Consider the following 19,255-nt stretch of genomic DNA (forward strand, 5'->3'; position numbering starts at 1 on the left):
TAGAGTTCGTCTTTCACATCCCACAAAAGCCTGGCTCAGCCTCCTACTGGTAGTGTCTTGTCTTGTAACAGTCACCGTTAGCCTCATCATCTGTCTCCTCTTCCCAGCGACTGCAAAGGGGGCCTGATACGTCCTGGCTTTATAGCAGCCCTCGGTACAGATCTTCTTAGGAGTAGAGCCTGCTCTGTTCTTGTGTCTAGGGAGAGAGGTCAGGGTGTGGCTTACGTGCGTTTTTCTCCTCCCAGGATCCTCATGCTGGCTATATGTTGTCAGAGACCCATCGGTGGCACAACTAAAGGTTTAGGCAGGGATAAACAGGAGCCATTCTACGCCGTCCAAGGATAGCTGATTCGCTCAGGCAAAACGCGTGCTGATCTTGAAGGATGTGGGTTTAAGTTGACTCACCTGGATGCTAAGGAATGGAGCAGAGAGGCTACGGAACATTCTTGTGCGGTCCTCGCCCCCCAGGCTGGGTGAGCTCCTTCCAGGAAGGACATCGTGTGTCCTGACAGTACATAGACTGCTCAGTAAGTCACGGAGGAGACCGGGAGAGTGACGGTATTAATCAGGCGGAGCGAGGCCAGCCTCTGCATTCAGTATGACAAGAAAGCAGCTGCCATTCCAACTTGTTTGGGATTAGTGTTTCACGGCCAGACGTTCCTGGCATCTGGAGCTAGCTAGCTCCTCCGTATGAATTTTTATAGGACCTTTTAGCAGTGTCCCTGGTCTACCTGCTTCTTTCTGCTGGTCTATATGTGTGTTTGTGTCTGCGTGCGTCTGTGTGTGCGCAGGCAGGCTAGAGATGTTCACAGAGCTTCCTCAAACGTTCTCCTTTTCGCTTTTTTATTTTTAAAAGGCTTATGTTTTTTATTTTAGTGAGTGATCTGGCTGCATGTACACCTGCGTGCCAGAAGAGGGTATCAGAACTCGTTGCAGATGCTTGTAAGCCACCGTGTGGTTGCTCGAAGTTGAACTCAGGACCTCTAGGGAGAGCAGCCGCACCATCTTCCCAGCCCTTCCACTTTGCTTTCTGAGACCGGGTGTCTCGCTACACTTGAGTTCGCCATTGGCTAGACTGGCAGGCTACCAGGCTACAGGGGTCCTCCTGTCTCTGCCTCCCTGGCGCTGGGGTTTCAGTTGTACAACCTCACAGTCAGCTCTTACATGGGTGCTGCAAATGCTGACTCGTGCTTGTGCAGCAAGCACTTCACCCACGGACTCATCTCTACTGCATGATGCTTTTGACTCCCTGTTTCTCCCATGATGCGCAGCTCTGAGGATCCCCAGATTGTCTGGAACCTTCTTGGGACGGGACAGGGGCTGCAGGGAGCTTTCTCATCATCAGCCAATGCAAAGAGGGACAGGAGCAGTAGCTGTCTGTCACCTCCTTGCGTGTCGCTTCATCTCCTGGTCACTTCCCCAAGTTGGAACTGGGGGTCTTGGTGGCAGGTCCTCTGTGGAGACAGGTGGACCATATTCTGTGTTCTGGCCCTGAGTACAGGTTAGCTCCTGTCTTTGCTGAGTTGTTCTTGAAAGTTTGATGTCCTTGCCTTTTGTTCTATGGCCCAGGAAGAGAGACAGCATGAAGAATGCGTAGACTTTAAATCCAAGGCCTGAGGCTCTGTCAGAGTACAAATGTCTATAATCTTTGCCGGGTCAGGAAAGCATCCTGTGCCTGTGTGCATGACAAGCTGAAGGAAGTGTATAGCCAGTGACTTTCACATTGTCACCTTGCCTGGCTGTTCAGAGTAGGCATGACATGCTGTCACTGGCTCGGTGAAGAATTCATAGCATTTGGCAGGAAAGAATAGGAGAGAGACACCAGGGAAGCTAAGAGATGACTTCTGGTCCAGACCAGCTTCCTGCTGCTGCCCCATGGGAGGGAAAAGATTGCACTTTAACTGGGGGGAACTGTACCAGAGCAATACCCAGATCACCGTGTGCCCCTTAGGCCTCTGGGTAACAGCATGAAGCTGAGCTTTCCAGACATTTTTGGGGTGCCATTGGGTTCCCTTGCTGTCTAGCTTCCGTGGTCTGTGTTTGAAGGGAGGCGATAATCCCAGAAGAGATCTGGAGGAGTAGAAGGGCACAAACTGGGTTTGGTGACCCGGCAGGCTCATCGTGTATTCTGTTCGCCAGTTCCATAAAACCTTCAGTTCATAATGAGCTGAGAGCCTCCCCCAACCTCGCATGCCTGTAGGGAAAGGAACAAACTCAACCGTTTCCTTTATGCTTACAAAGGAAAAGCCAGGAATAAAACTCAGACCCTAGTGACTCTCTTGGAAACGCTCTTTACAATTAGATCCAAAGATGAAAATCAGCCCCAAGCCTAGAGAAGGAATTACATAGACATTTTTATTCTTCTGAGATGGTAGCAGTTAGATGCCCAAATCCTCACATCATTTGAATGTTAGTGGCGTACATACTGTATGTGACCCACCTAGAAATCACTGCCCTTCTATCTGGGACCCTGCTTCATGCTACTTGCTGTACCCCAGTGGGTAAAGGGCCTCCTTGTAAATATTCACAAGGATCCCATGTCTGCCAGTGCTCACGCAGAAACTACCTGCTCAAGGTAAGCAGCTCTAAACAAGGACAGGATGTTCAGTCCTTTCCAGAAGGATCTCAGCAGACCTCCCAAATAGGCCAAGAAACTTCTTGCTTTGAGTCTACTCGTGGGAGGAGTGGGAAGGTAGGGATTTGGTGTAGGAGACAGGCTTAAACCAAGGATGGTGATGCTATGCAATCAGATAAGCCATAGGGGCTGACGTGTGAAGGCAGGGCAGCCTCTGCTCTCAGCAGCGCAGTACAGGTCCCTCCAGGGACATTCAAACATTTGTCCTTTACTACCCTGCCTGCCTAGTTCTGTCTTGTCTGAAGTCAGGGTGTCTCCTCATTCCTCACATCCCAGCCCAGGCATGGCATAGTCCAGTAGGACACACACACACACACACACACACACACACACACACACACACACACACACATATCTCCCCAGGCAGCTATAAAGCCACCAATCCTTGTAGAGATGGTATTTGTATATAGTGTATCTGCCAGTTTCCCATCACTATAAGAAGCTACCTGAAGAAACTGGCTAATATTGATTAATATAGGAAAGGTTAGTTCTTGTCAGCATATATGGCATTGCTTTGGACCTCTGGTGAAGGTAACACATGGTGACAAGAACCTCTGTTAGAGTGAATGGCTGTATGTATATATAATATAGGAAACGAGAGAGGAAGGAAAAGAGACCTGGCTCCCACAATCCACCTCTGAAGGCATGCCCCAGTTACCCACAGGCTTCTGGGCACTTGCTTTTAAAGATCTATGTCACCTCCAAATTACACAATCCAGGAGACCAATCCTTTAAAACATGAGTCTACGGATGACTCTTATTCAAACAATAGGTGTGTGTGTGTGTGTGTGTGTGTGTGTGTGTGTGTGTGTGTGTGTGTGTGTACACGCACGCGTCTTCATGCATGCACACTCATGTGCACGCACTGATGTGTTTAAAGCTTGGTTTACAGGCTCACCGGGGGTGGCTGGCAGTAGGGACTTCACAGGCAGGAGCTGGGGTGCTGTCTGCAGGCCGAGTCTCTTTGAGAAGACTTAGCTTTGCTGGAAGTCTTCAACTACTGTGAGTAGAACTGAATCTACTGCCCCAGTGTTGGGCGTAATCTCATTTGCTTAAACTCAGCAGATGGTAACTGTTAGCCGCATTTATACAACAGGCTCCCAGCAAAGCCTAGATTTGCATATGATTAAGGAGCTGGTTGTGACAGCCCGGTCAAGTTGGCACATACAATTCACATGGCAACCAGCTCTCAACTTCCTACCCCGAGGACCAGAGCCTGCGAGAGGACCGGAGATCCAGCCTTCCTCAGTGTTCTTCCCTGTCCCAGCAAGCCTGAACCACCACCCATCAGACACAGGTTGGGGAGCCTCTGAACCCCAGAACCCACCTTTCCCCAACCCACACCCCACAGGCTGAGTGTGAGGCTTGCGAGGACAGAGAGGGACCCAGTGTCCCTGGGAACCACAGAAATCTTTCCGAGCTCATGCCTCTAGTCCCAGCTCTGGCAGGAGGATTGCCTTGAGTTAGAAACTGCCCGCAAATCCCAAGACCTAGACAATAAAACTTAAACAATGACCAATGATTGTTGCTGCAGTCTACTGCTTGCTAACACTGGTGCTCCAGGTACCTGTGTCCTGTGAACAGCATTAAAGGAGTCAACAGTTATGTGTATGATGCAGGGTGAGTTGGTTTTCAAACATCATAGTCCTAACCCTTGGAACCTATGACTACGAAGTTGCTTGGAAACCGGAACTTTTTAATTAGTCAAAATGAGGTCATGCTGGGTAAAGATGGGACCCAAAGTCAGTGCCTGGTGTCCTTTTGAGAAAGCCACATGGAGACCCAGCAAAAAGAGAATGTGGAATGAAGGCAGAGACTGACAGAGGAATGACGTGTCTACCAGCCGGGAAATACCAAGGACCTTGGCCACAACACGATGCTGAGAGATGTGGAATGTGTGTTCCCTGAGGTTGCAGTGGAAGCCAATCTATACCAGTCTGTATTGATTGTTTTTCCTGTTGCTGTGACAAAGTACTTGGAAAAGGCAACTTAAGGGGCTAAGGTTAATTTTGCTCCCAGCTTGAAGGTACAGGTCATCGATATAGGGGAGCCATCACGGTCAGAGTGTGAGCGTGCTGGTCACGTTGTAGCCTCAGTTAGAAGCAGAAAGACAGATGTCGGTGCTCAGCTAACTCTTTCCTTTTTATTCAGCCTAGGACCCCAGCCTGTCGAATGGCACCACCCACATTTAGGGTGAGTCTTCCCGCCTCTGTCAACCCAGTCTCTCGAGCCCATCACAAGACACACACACACACACACACACACACACACACACACACACACACACGCCCAGGCTTGTCTCTGAGGTGATGGTAGAGCCTGTTAGGTGGCATGCATCACTCAGTCTCTCCAACGCCTGGATTCTGGATGCCCAGAAGGGTGATGGGTGGATCCCAGGGGTTCAGACGTGTGGCACTTTGCTTCCTTTCATGGTCCTAGGAAATTCTGCTGGTGACACCCTACCCGCATGTCCATGTTTGGCTCTCCGTGCCAAGAACACATCACGACCTGCAGCCGAAACAGCTCACTCTCAGGAGAGTCCAGCCAGGGGACTTTCCACAGCCTGCTGCCATCTGGCCCTCGCCAGACAATGAATAATTGTTTCTGCTGGTGGAGAGACAGCTCCAGTTAACACATGGCCTAGATTCACTCAGGCAGCCACCTCTGCCAGCCAGGAATGCGTAGGGGGCACGTGGGGCCTGGCCCCAGCACATTGAGTTCCATTGTTACCGTTGGTGACAGTGACAGCTCAGATGACATCTGCAATCATGTTCCCTGGAAGGCATGGTGCACATTGACAAGAACTTACCTGAGACTGGTCCCGGTATAAGGGCCTCCCCAGTAGCTTCCGAGGCTTCTGTAGCTGACTTCTGGCTGATGGAGGTGTGTCCTTCATAAAGTGGTGACTGTGTCCTTCAAGCTCACAACTCTCCACGGATAATGTGTGCCCTGTGCACATGTGCGAACTGAGTACCAGCTGCCTGCTTGTCCTTGTCAGGAGCAGTAGCACATGTGGGGTCCTCAAGGCCATCAGGGGTGACATGCTTTCAGTTACTGGACTATGATACATTCAGCTCTGACATTTTAAGTTTTCTTTGTGGTGTGTCTTTGTGTGTGTGTGTGTGTGTGTGTGTGTGTGTGTGTGTATGTCTATGTGTCTGTGTGTGTGTCTGTGTTTGTGTATGTGTGTGTATGTGTGTGTGTGTGTGTGTCTGTGTTTGTGTATGTGTGTGTATGTGTGTTGTGTGTGTATGTGTGTGTATCTGTGTGTGCCTGTGTGTGTGTGTCTGTGTGTGTGTCTGTGTTTGTGTATGTGTGTGTATGTGTCTGTGTGTGTGTGTGTGTCAGTGTGTGTCTGTGTGCATGTGTCTGTCTGTATATAGCTGGGACTCAAACCTAGCCTTGTACACACTAGGCAAGCATTTTACCCCTGAGGCATATGCATAGCCCCTTATGAGGTGTAACTCTTTATACACTAAAATACAAAGTTTTCTTTCTAGTACACTGTTTGTTTCTTGACAAATGTAATTAATGGTGTAACTCCAATTGCAACCGGGGGATAAAAATCTCTTGTGATCTTTTCTACACAGTTCCTCCCTCACTCAAGCATTCTGATTTCCCTGCTTTGACAGTTCTTAGGCATCATGGTGTGGGTGCAGGAAGGGCCACCCTGTGCCACCTAACACTGGATTCGCTCGTATACTATGGTTCTTTTAATGACCATGCAAGGTTACAGGTCCCCTTATGGCATTTTCATATGTCCTTAGGTTTGATTTTTCATCCCCTGGACCCCTACCCCCTTGCTTTTTCTTCCTTATTGCTTTATCCTTCCGCCACCATGCCCCCCCCCATGATTCCTCTTTGGTCTTTGCTATCATACATATTCTAGCACTTGCCTTATCTGTTTTCTTGAAGCCTTGTGCTCTCTTTTCAGAGCCCCATGCATCACCTTTACCCTTGAGGTTTTTTTATGAATCATAGTAAGTTGATTTAATATGTTTGCGATATAAGCATTACAGAGGGGAGCCATGAAGACCCCATTTCCTTGCTGTGCCTACCTGAGTCACTTTGGGACACTTCCGGATTTCTACATGGGCTTCTTTGTTCACAGCTGTAAATAAACCACATGTGACTTACGTGTTGCTCTTTAAAATTCATAGCCACAATCTTTCCACAAGCATCAGAGAGTGAAGCTATAGCCCCATTCATCCAAGGATGTAGACCCTCAAATCAGCAAGAGTGCAATACCTCAGGAAAGACGAGAGGAACTTATCACAATAATTTGACCATGATAGTCTTTCTGGACAGCTGGTGGCTCCTACTGTTTAATGGTTAGTGATAACAAGAATCCTCATGTATGGCTTCCCTCCGGCCCATTTAAAATGTTATTCTTAGAACAAACACCAGATGAAGAGTTGTTGGACCAAGAGAAAAATGTTTCACCGCTCTTGCTATGCCATCAGTGCCATTGACAGTTTGCCGTTCAGTGAATGAAGCTGGTATTTCACAGGCTTCTTAAGGATTAGCTGTGATGTTGTGCTTAAAAGACCATTTGTTAGCTTTCCACTGCTGTAACGGAATACCTGAGGAAATCCACTTATAAAGAGGAAAGGTTTGTTTTTCCATGTACACGTGCCCTTTTGCTTTGAGGCCTGGGAAACGAAAGTATATAGTGGGAATGAGTGTCTGAGGGGGAAGCCTGTTCATCTCATAGACAGAGAATAAAAAGATAAAGAGACATGTTCTATAGCGCCGCCCCTGAGCACACCTTCACTGACTTAAAACCTCCCAGTATGCTCTACCTTTTCAAGGCCTTGCCACTCAGGGTAGCGCCATGCATGGATACAATGTACTTTGAGCAGAGTCCCACCTCTTGTTACTTTGTTTCTCTTTCTCAGTACCCACCCCCATCCTCATTTACTCTTTCCTCTGCCTCAATCCAAATATTTCCCTCTTGAGTCATTTTTCTCCCCTAGCTTCCAAATATTAGAGAAAATGTGGCATTTAGTTTCTGGGTTGTTTTGTTATGTTTGGTTTGGTTTGTTTTGAGTCTAGCTTATTTCACTTAACATTATAAGCTTCAGTTCCTATCAGTTTTCTGCAAACATAGGCTTCTTTAGCACTGAGTAGAACGCCACTGTGTATGTGTACAGCCTGTTGTCTTTATCTGTTCATCAGCTGAGAACCTAGGCTGTTTCCATAACCTGGCTATTGTGAACAGTGGGCAGCAAATGCGGTGCAAGTGTCCTTATAAGAAGCTGTGTCTATAGGAAGTGGCTTTGGTTCTTTGGGGTGCACACTCAAATATGGTTTGGCTGGATCGCATACGGAGTTAAGAGTTAACCCACAGAATGGAAGAGAACTGTTGCCAATATTCATCTGGCAAGGAATTTATATCAACAACATAGGAAGTCAAAGAATTAAACAAAAGAGTAAATAATCCATTCAATAAGTGCTTAGAAGAATTCAGAAGAATGAAATCATATCATCTTATGGCCATCGAAAGAGAGGAGGGATGGGACGGATCTGGCTATCCTTTTTGAGGGTGTGTCCTTGATGACTAAAGGACTTATAACCCACCTTTAAAGCCTCCAAGACCTCCTGATAGTCATACCTGGGGGCTGAGCCTTTAACACATGAACCCTCAGAGGACACTAAAGACCCAAGCAAGCTTCAGCACCTGGCCTTGAGTTGGTGGACACTGAAGCTGATGACTCCAAAGCCCTTGCCCCAGAGACTTGAGATCAGATCTGTTGTCCTGTCTGGACTCATCATGGTCTGCTTGTATGTTCTGGCTTACAGTTCTGAAGCTAGTCCAGACTTTCCAAGCTCAGCACTGTCTGGTCCTTCCTACTTGTCTGGCCTGGATCATCCCAAGGTGTGTGCTCTACACCGGCCATGCCGGTCAGGCTCATGCCAGGTGCTGGTACAACCTGCTACCAGGCCAGTATTCAGGATGCCTTTGGGAGGTCAAGCATTTGGTTTTCTAGCTAACTGAAGGGCAATCGAAAAGCCCCGCCCAGAGGGCTTCAAGGCTTGGCCTGCCTGGCCCTACATCCTTCACACTGGGGTCTCAGTGCTCTCCCACGGACAGATGGGATGCTGAGGAAAGCAGCTGACTTCTCTGCACTCTCAAATCACCTTGACTTGGAGCTGATGAGATGAGGACAGAAAGGGTGTTCAGTAGACTCGGAGCATGGCAGGGCATGGCTGTGACTTAGAGATCACAGCCCTTGTGATACCTGTGAACCATCCTGGGGTGGAAATGAACAAAATGGAGTGCCCAGGCAGCATCAGGCATAAAATCCCATGCTTCGAGGAAGGATTAATACCTTAGCCGAGGTCTTCAATATTTAATTTTTTCTAGCGCATAATCTATTTTTAGAATGTACTGAAGATAGAATTTCAAGTTCCTTTTCATGCTGGCTAAGGCAACAATTCCTTATAATTATGTTTACTCCTGTTTGGGACAGGAGGCAGTGGTATAAGACCTTAAGATGCAAACAGTTGCCCATGAAAGGCATGAGATTTTCAGCAAAGTTATTTTAAACCAATGCATTGAGGGTGGGGGATCTGGATCTGAAAAAAATTTTGGCTTTTGGCTCCCCAGTGCCTGAGTGGTTTCTAAAACACGTACCTTATGTAAGTTGAAATAATGGAAATTTGAAGCTATTTAAATGACTTCCCAGACTCCCAGTCTCCTTTTCATAGTTTCATAATAAACGTCATGGCTTAGAACATGGGGTTATTTTTACCCAGAAAGCAAAGAAAATGGCATGTTTAGAGGCAGTATCTTTAAAAAAAAAAAAAAGAATTCACTTCACAGTTTACATTCCCTAAAGAGACTCAACTAATTGAAAGGTTTGGGGGAAATTTGCAGCTACCAGAAAGCCCAGCTCCTGAGGACTTTCTGTCTGTGGGAAAGCACTGAGATCCCAGTGTGAAGGGTGTTGGGCCAGGCAGGCCAAGCCTTGAAGCCTTCTGGGTGGGGCTTTTCGATTGCCCTTCAGTTAGCTAGAAAACCAAATGCTTGACCTCCCAAAGGCATCCTGAATATTGGCCTGGTAGCAGGTTGTACCAGGACCTGGCATGAGCCTGACCAGCATGGCCGGTGTAGAGCGCACACCTTGGAAGGATCCAGGCCAGACAAGTAGGGAGGGCCAGACAGTGCTGAGCTTGGAAAGTCTGGACTAGCTTCAGTATTTGTTTTCTATGGATGGTGAGAAGCTGCCTTGATTTTAGACTTCACGCTCTCTAAAACTGAGAGGAGTAAGCTTTCTGGATTAAGTAAGCACCCCGGGTTAGCACGTTTTGTTACAGCAGTTCAGACGGAATAGAATAAATCAAACTCCCAAACACCCTGCTCAAAATCCAGGCTGTAGGGCTGTTGCCAACAGAGCCTGTCAGTGTCTATAGCGGTGGTTGCCCATGGAAACAGCAATGAGAAGACAGTCTGACCTCTTTTCTGCTCTGGAAGTCCCCATGCTCAACAGGACCTATTTTACAGTCAGAACCATAGCTGTAAGTGAGCCAAGGCTCATCAGAGCATAGCATATGCTGGTATGCGTGACTAGTCCTACCTGGGAAGGTTCACGGAAGGGAACAAAATGGAAGCTGGGTGTGTCACGGTCTATCCTGCATCATAAGCTCTGTGGGAACAAGAGATATCAAGACTGCTGGACTTTCCTTCCTGTAGCCCATGTCGATGGTGGCCCATTCACTGAGGACGCATTTAGGGTGCCCAGGAGGAGCTGTCTTCTTCGGAGATTAGAAAAACAAGATCACAGAGAATGAGGAGAGAGACGGCGGCTGGGGGGAAGCTCTAAGAACTCAGAGTTCAGGGGTCCTACCATGGGCAAGGACCCTCTACAGCACAGTGAGATGAGGGAGGAGAAAAGAGGCTGAACAATGATGGCTGAAGAGGTGGGAACATGAAAGATGGATGTCTCTCTGTGTTGTCAAGTCAAAGACACTGACTGAAAACCCCCCCTGCAATAGAACTCCATTGGTAAGACTTTCTGGAAGGGGCACATATCAATCCCTAGTGCCAAGAAATTTGGGGGATCATCTATTTTGTCTTTGTAGAGTGTGATGGTGAATGCATGGCCTCATGCACTTTTCAAAACTTGGAGAACTCCACACCACAAAAAATAGACTTTATCGTACAGAGGATGGATGGATGGATGGATGGATGGATGGATGGATGGATGGATGGGTAGGTGGGTAGATGGATGGATGGATAATGGTGAGTGGGTGGGTGGGTAGATGGATGACAGGTGGATGGATGACCGGTGGATAGACAGGTGGATGGACAGGTGGATGGATGACAGAAGAATGAATGGGTAGGTAGATGACAGGTGGACAGCACACACACATATCTTTTCTATTCATTTCTGCCTTACTTTATTTAATTTTTTGAGATTTATATTTTTTACAAGGGTAGATGGGTGTTTTACTTGCATGTATGTCTGTGTACCCATGGAGGCCAGAAGAGGGTGTCAGATCCCCCATGGAACTTTACTTACAGATGGTTAGCTGCAATGTGGGGGCTGAAATCAAACCCAGGTCCTCTGGGAAAGCAGTCCATGCTCTTAACCACTAAGCTATCTCTGTAGCCTTTCGCACTACTTTTCTGCGATATGGTGTCTTACTGAACCTGAAGATCTTCCTTATAGCTGGCCTGCCAGGCCCAGGCATCCACTCACCTCCACGCTGGGATTTCAGTCATGTACTGAGAAGTGGTCAGCCTGAGAAGTGGTCTGCCCTACCACATGTTCTAAGGATGTTGAGGAATCCATTTGCTGGGTTACCCCTGGGTCCATGGGATTTGCAGTGGATTGTGGCCTGTAGTGAAATGCCAGGCACGTTCCTCTTTCCAAGAGCACCATCTCTTGTCGTGGCCCTTTGAGATCCCAGGAAAACAGAGCCTGCTCCTCGGGTAAAAGAGACCTTGGCTCGGAGGAGTATGTCTGTTGTTGGTAAGAGACCCAGCTGAGGAAAGCCAAGCTTTGGCTGAGCTCCATCTCAGTTCTTCCCCCTGCTCCCTGTGGTGGATGTGTGACTGTAGGTGACTCCTTTAGCCTTGAGTGCCATCTTGCTTGTCAGTAGGTGGGAAGGAGCTCCCAGGCATTGTCTGGGAGAGCAGGACTTTGATAAGTTGGCGACACAAGCTTCAGGCCTTGACGTGGGCACCCTTCCTTCTATGGAGCCCCTTCAGGTCCTCCATTTCCCCCAAGTCAGCAATGGCTGGCTCAGCCAGCATCCCAGAGACCTTTTCATAGCTCAGTCAGTTGTTTGCTTGTCCCAGTGCACTGGACCAGGTGTGCCACAGGGGCAGCTGCCCAAGACTCAGCACCCGGCTTGACACCTGGTGTTAGGTAAACACCAGGCACAGGTGTTAACTCCCACTCTTTCAAGGTAGGGGTTTTTCCACAGTGGTAGGCGTTGTAATTAATATTGTTCTGGGGGTTTGCTACACCCCCTTCTCGCCTTTAACTATCTACTAGGGGTTCCTACCCCGCTAAGAATCATTTAGTTACCAAAGGAAAGATACAGAGACCTTTAGATTTATAATAAGCTTTAGAGCACTGGAGCTGGGCAGATATCAACCCTCTATGCTACTTTGTCTGTTTCCCTGAGAAACTTGCCTTGTTTCGTTTGGGCTGCTCCTGCTCCATCGGGCCAGCCCACACGGTCATGTGCACACAAACGGTGACCTCTTCCTTCTCTCTCACTCCTCATGGTCTTCACCTGAGACCCCAACCCCAGGAACCTTCACTCTGCCCCCTCTCTTCTGCCCGGCCTAGGCTGTAGGCATCTTTATTAACCAATCAGGGATAACCTGAGGGGCAAGGTTTATATAGCACATTTGGTGTACGTGAAGTTCTCTTATGGAGGTGGGGCAACTGGATCCTGGGAGCCAGTACTAGCATTTGACTACATAGCAGCACCAGACCAACCCCCCCTCCAGCTAGGCTTCTACTTTCTCATAGATTTGGAGGCAGCCATTGTGTTCCAGGAGGTTCAAGATACACTGAATATTATCCGGCAGTTTCCACTCTGGGTCCACCAAGCAAGTGCGCTGAAAATAATCACCGAATAAATTTGTACATTTTGTTGAGCAACAAAGCTTAAAAGTCTAAAAGGAACAGTGCTGGAAGAAAATCCTAACATAACTTTCTGTGTGTACAGCAATGCTTAAGTGAACCTTGGAGACTTCAAATGGCAGTTTGTAGGGGCTGAAGGAATTGTGGGTACTTACAAACCCAGGGTCCCTGAGGTCTCCCCTTCAATGCCCAGGACGGTGGCTTGCAAAAGAGATCTCCCAGATGTCCTAGGTTTTGCATACACTGCAAAGCAGAATGAGAAACAGGTAGATACTGCTTGTGAGGACGCTTGAGTATGTCCAGGATCAGGAAAGATAGACAAGTCCTTCTGGGGCCAAGATTCAAAGCAAAGGTTGCCTTTCATCCTGTGGCTACCCTAGCTCCTTCCTCCTGAGCTCTTAAAGGATGCTGGCATCATCCTGTTTCCCTGAGCTCCACGAGGCCTGCAAACAAATCTCTCTTCAACCCACACCTGCCACCAGGGATTTCTACAGCTTAAAGGCTTAGGTGTGACCTCGAAAGCCATGTGTATGCCCTGCTGATTCCTCCTCCCTGAGGTAGAGCTGACCAGTTGGGGGTGCGATGAGCTCTTTCAGACCTGCAAACCTCACATATTTAACCATAGTCTGGCTGCTTCTCATCCTGGTAAGTCATAAACAGAAAGAAAGTTTCCTTAGGAAACTAGGATGGTACTGCTCTTGCCGGCAGGTTCTCCTGGGGCCTGTGTAGTCCATGGCTTGTGTCCCCATCTATGGTCTTGCTTTCTTTCCCCAACAAAACCCGTTTGTCATCTCTCTTATGTTCACAAACCAAAGATATGACTCTCTCAGACGCCTATTCATGAATCTCTCTGGACCCATATCTCAGCACGTGAAATGCTTTGAGTGGGCACAGAGAAAGGGGGGACCATAGCTCCATGCAGCTGTGGGGACTGAATGTGCTAGCATGTGAACAATTGTTGGGGTTGCTATATCTTATATACAGTCCGTTGGGATCATACTTACAGGCAAGGTTCACACAAGCCCCTGAGATGTCTTCAGCTTGCTAAGGTCACACAGGACCTAAGAGATAGAAGTGTGTCCCCAAACCTCAGCCCATCTGCTCTAAAGACAATGGATGCTAGAATACATGGCTTGTCTGCAGGTCAGAGTTTTTCTTGGTGACAGTATGAGGAGGACAGAATTTGACTTCAGCACTGTGCCTGCTTCTTGAAGGTTCAGTCCTGCAACAGGAAGCAGACTAGACTCGGCCAGTAGCTCACTGGACATGTGGTATGGCCTCTGCCCACTGAAGCCTCTGCTGCCCAAGCCGAGGAAAGCCATACACATTCAGCAAGCTTGTGTTTTCACAGTTAATTGTCACTGAAGAGGCAGAGGGCCTGTTTCAGTCAGGGTTCCTATTCCTGCACAAACATCATGACCAAGAAGAAAGTTGGGGAGGAAAGGGTTTATTCAGCTTACACTTCCATGTTGCTGTTCATCACCAAAGGAAGTCAGGATTGGAACTCGAGCAGGTCAGGAAGCAGGAGCTGATGCAGAGGCCATGGAGGGATGTTACTTACTGGCTTGCTTCCCCTGGCTTGCTCAGCTTGCTCTCTTATAGAACTCAAGACTACCAGCCCAGGGATGGCACCACCCACAATGGGCTGGGTCTTCCCCCCTTGATCACTAATTGAGAAAATGCCTTACAGCCAGGTCTCATGGAGGCATTTCCTCGAGGGAGGCTCCTTTTTCTGTGATAACTCCAGCTTGGGTCAAGTTGACACACAAACCAGCCAGTACAGGGCCCTACAGGTTAGAGGACTCCACCACACATCTCATGGGCAGGTGAACTGGTTTCTTTTCTGTTGCTGTGATGAAGCATCATGACTAAAAGCAACTTTCAGAAGGACGAGAGGGCTCTAAGGCTCGTCATGGTTAGGGAGGCACTGCGGCAGGCAAGCGCGGTGGCGGGAGCAGGAAGCTGGGTGATCACATCCCACCAGTGAGAGTGAGCTAGGGGTGAGGCAGAGCTTTAAATCCTCGAAGCCCACCCACCTGGACGTACTTCCTCCAGCAAGGCTGCATCTCCCCAACCTTCCCGAACAGACCAACAAGACATTTCTTATTCGACACCCAAAGTAGATGAAACCTGAGGTCCTGAATCCAGAGTCTTGGATTCCCTTACCCAGTCACTCCTCTCTCGGACGCTTATTCATGAGTCTCTCTGCACCCATATCTCAGCACGTGAAATGTTTTCAGTGGGCACAGAGAAAGGGTGGACCATAGCTCCTGGGAGCTCTACAGGTCACCTACTGGTTTGATGCCAAAATGAAGACTGTAGATGGCATTCACTGTACTCTGCAGCCTTCCGGCATGCACTTAAGGGTGCAGGGTGGGCAGCAGGGCTTCATGAAAAGTCTGTCCCTAACGGGGACAAATTCGTTTATATAACCCTCAGCCCCACACTGTCTGGAGGACAAATGTCATGTCCTCCACCTCAAGAAAGCAGGGATGTACTCTCATTTCCAGAGATGCCTCCAGGATTGTGTAGAGCTCCAGCTTTCCTCATACCGGCTTGAGAATCAGGAAGCGTCTTGGAATCTCACTGTAGAACCACCATCTAGGGATCTGTGCTGAAAAGTTCCAGGCATCTCCACTTCCCGAGAACGGAATCCCGGCCACAGGAATGTGGAGGCTCGTCCTCCGCAATCTCCCGTCCTCCACAATCTCCCGTCCTCCGCAATCTCCTATCTCCCAGTAGCAGATCCAGGCCCTCAAAGGGTAGCTGCAGTTCCATTAGAGAAGTTTGTTTGGGAAATAAATAACGTAAAGAAGAGAACGAAGAATTTCTTCATTAAGTGCTTCTCGCTTCAAAGTAGTTCTGTCTGGTTCCTGGACAGCTGCCTGTTTCACTGTCTCGTCAGGTCAATTGGATGTTGAAAGCGAGATTTTATTGCTTTTGCTTTCAGAGCTTATGGATTTCTGTCTGGATCATCTATTGAGCGCCCACTATGGACCACGTATCTTCCCAGATACCTGTGGGTTAGCAATGTACCAGCGTCCCGGTAGCAGGAGATGATGCAGACTGTCCCCATTAATACCATACCCTTGTTTAGTCATTGAAGTGCTGAAGTCTATTGAGAGCCTACACACCCAGCCAACCTTGGACTCTTGAAGATGTGGTTGGGAATTCCAACCTTTTAGAAGCTTCCAGCTTAGCTGGTGTGATGGGGGACCATTAGGGATCTGGGAAGGTCCTGCTAGCATGCACCCATGAAAAGGCATATCCATTGGCCATCCTAGGAGACAAGAAGATGAGAAGGGACCATTCCTCCACTGGCTGTGGCATTCGGGGGCAGAGGAGTTGGTTAAAGCTGACCGGGACTGCAGACCCGAATCTAAGCTTTGATTTACTTGGTTCTCATGTCTGGACCATCACATAACACAGCTATGAGGTTCTGTATGCGTGTTTCTGTAGGGATATATGTGTTTTTAGACTCACTAGGCATACTATGTCACTGGCTGAAGAGCTCCTCAAGCTACCGTATTTCTCATCCCACCAACAGTGTGTCTTTTAGATTACAAGGGTCCCCGTGTGTGGAATGTGCTCTACGTCGTTCAAGACACGAGACAAATCTAAATCCCATCCCGTTGTCAGATACTGAGATATCTGTGGCTAATCCCACAGCTTCCCCTAAACGCACCAGCACTGAGATCCAGCTGCCTTCCCTCCAGTCAGTCAGCCTGAAGCTAGTGGCTCCTTGGTGGACTGTGGGTCTCAGGCTGGTGCGCGGCTTCCTAACACCCTGTCTCCTCTTGCCTTCCAGCGATCCACGAGTTCCCTACAGACCTGTTCTCCAACAAAGAACGACAGCATGGCGCTGTCCTGCTACACATCCTTGGTGTAAGTGTCCTCTCACCTCCTGGTACAGGAACCCCATCTGTTTAGTATATAATGACCACAGAGCAGAGGTTCTCGAGCTTCCTAATGCCGGGACCTTTCATACAGGTCCTCATGTGGTGGTGTCCCCAACCATAAAGTTATTTCATTGCTACCTCATAGCTGCAGTCTTGCTCCTGTTGTGAATTGTAGGGTAAATATGTGATATGTAGGTTATGTAATATGAGACCCTGTGGGGGGATCATTGGATCCCCAAAAGGGTTGCAACCCACAGTTCGAGAGCCGCTGCCATACAGTGAGCTGCTATTCAATCCTCACAACGGCCTGGGAAGAGAATAGACACTAGGCCATTTTGCCCAACAAGAGGCTTTTCTATAATGTCGAGTGGCATAGTGTCCCCAGTCCCAGCACAGGGACATGGCTTTTCTTCGTGCCTCGTTTTCTACTCTCATAAAACAGAGGTGGTGGCACCTATGTACACTTCAGGACTAGATGTCGGCAGTGATGGGGTACAGAGGTCCTCAGTAATGCTGGCTGCCATGGTCCCTGTGACTGCGCTCTGACGCTCTTTGCCACACTCCTCACTCCCCTCTACATCCAGATGAGACAGCTTGTTCAGGGTGGTTGGCCATAGACAACTCCTCTCTGTGTTCGGACAGACCCTGATAGCAGACAGTTCAGACGCAATTTAGATGGGAATGAGGAATTCAAGACCAAAGTATAGGTTGTTGTTCTTGGACCGACAGTCCCTAGCCCTAGCCGGATTTTACCTCCCTGACTACTCTTGCAAAGGTTTGTTTGAGGCAGAGGCAGCATCTTCTGTTCTGTATCCAGACCTGGCCTCAAACCTGCCGTGTAGCTCAGGATGACCAAGAACTTCTCTCCCCTCTCCCTCTCTCTCTCTCTCTCTCCCTCTCTCTCTCTCTCCTCTCCCTCTCTCTCTCTCCCTCTCCCTCTCTCTCCCCCCTCTCTCCCTCTCCTCTCTCTCTCTCTCTCTCTCTCTCTCCTCTCTCTCTCTCTCTCTCTCCTCTCTCTCTCTCTCTCTCTCTCTCTCTCTCTCTCTCTCTCTCTCTCTCTCTCTCTCTCTCTCTCTCTCTCTCTCCCTCTCTCTCTCTCTCTCTCTCTCCCTCTCTCTCCCTCTCCCTCTCTCTCTCTCCTCTCCCTCCCTCCCTCTCTCCCTCTTTCTGTGTCTCCCTCTCCCTCTTTCTGTGTCTCCATGTGTGTATGTGTGTGTCTGTGTCTTTGTCTGTATTGTCTGTACACACACACACACACACACACACACACACACACACACACACACACACCACTCCCAAGTGCTGGGATTAGAGGTGTCTGCCACCTTGTCCAGTTTCTGTGGTACTGAGAACTAAACCTCTGGCCCCATGTATGCCAGGCAAGCCGTCTACTAAGTGAGCCATAGCCCCACCCCTCCAACAAGTAAAGTCCTTTTTTAGAACACAGCCACTCCATTCATGGCTGTGCTCTTTCTGTCTGCTTTTGAGCTTTGGCGGCAGGACAGAAAAGTTGCATCGGACTACATGATCTATGGAGCCCAAAATTCTTTCTGGCCCTTGTGGGAAGCAGCACAAGACTGTTGAATGGTTGCCAGGCAGCAGGGCTGGTCTGAGTTGGCTTTTCTGTTTCAGATCAGCCCCAGCAAATTTCCCCCTGTTCAGCAATCTGGCTACCCGACACTGTCCGCTGGTGAATTTAAATTCAGTCAACCACGAGCCTTTTTCTAGAGGTAATTTAACGGAAGAGGAATCTGGAATTCTCTGGCGGAGAACCAGGACCAGAAGATGACAGAGGAGTAGCCATTTTGGTTGGAAGTGGAGGTTAGAGTGGGGATTGCAGGCAGATTTTGAACGGTGGAGCTGCGTAATATTTCTAGAATGAGTTATTATCTTTCAGACATCCCGGCACTCACATTCCATTCCCTTTTAGTAAGAGATGTAAATTTGGTGGCTTTTCCCCATGGTTCCGTGGCCCTGCCCCATAAGCAAAAGCAATAAGGTTGAACCTGGAGAGTGAGTGCCTCAGAAATTTGCAAGACCCCCTCAGAGCAGTAATTACTAAGCTAAAGGTGGAGCGCTGAACCCAGCCCACAACTCAATTTTACAATAAAGTTTTATTAGAACACACACTCTCTATCTATCTCTATCTCTCTCCACATGTATGTGTTGATGTGTGCATGTACTCATGTGTGTGTATACTCTCTTTCTCCACATGTATGTGTTGGTGTGTGCACATACGTGCTTGTGGAGGACAGAGTTCCATATCCAGCATTTTCCTCAATTGTATTTTCCCCTTATTTTTTTGAGATAGCATCTCTTACTGAACCTGGGGTCACCAACTCAGCCGGACTCCTAGGGTTCCCCTGTCTCCGCCTCCCCAGAGTTGAAGACTGTTCCCCTGTACCCACTTTTTACACAGGTGCTGGGGATCTGAACCCAGGTCCTCATGTTTATGTAGCACATGCTTTGCTACTGAGCCATTTCCCCAGCTCCTCTCTCTTAGTATGTGGAATATGTGGAATACAGCCTCACTATGTAGTCCAGGCTGGCCTGGAACTTGAGAACCTCCTACATTAGCTCCCTGAGGGCTGGGATTACAGGCATGTGCCACCCTG

General features: G+C 48.6%; 1 protein-coding gene across 1 annotated transcript in view; it reads left to right on the forward strand.

Annotated features, from left to right (window-relative positions):
- The window catches only part of Slc24a4 (solute carrier family 24 member 4), a 135,456-nt gene that overhangs the window by 67,375 nt on the left and 48,826 nt on the right, over positions 1 to 19,255 (forward strand). The window contains exon 3 of the mRNA XM_032908269.1: positions 16,550 to 16,626. Coding sequence (XP_032764160.1) covers positions 16,550 to 16,626 — 77 coding nt within the window. The remainder of the gene's footprint in view (positions 1 to 16,549; positions 16,627 to 19,255) is intronic.

The sequence above is a fragment of the Rattus rattus genome, chromosome 7 (genome assembly GCF_011064425.1).
Source record: "Rattus rattus isolate New Zealand chromosome 7, Rrattus_CSIRO_v1, whole genome shotgun sequence".
Lineage (NCBI taxonomy): Eukaryota > Metazoa > Chordata > Mammalia > Rodentia > Muridae > Rattus > Rattus rattus.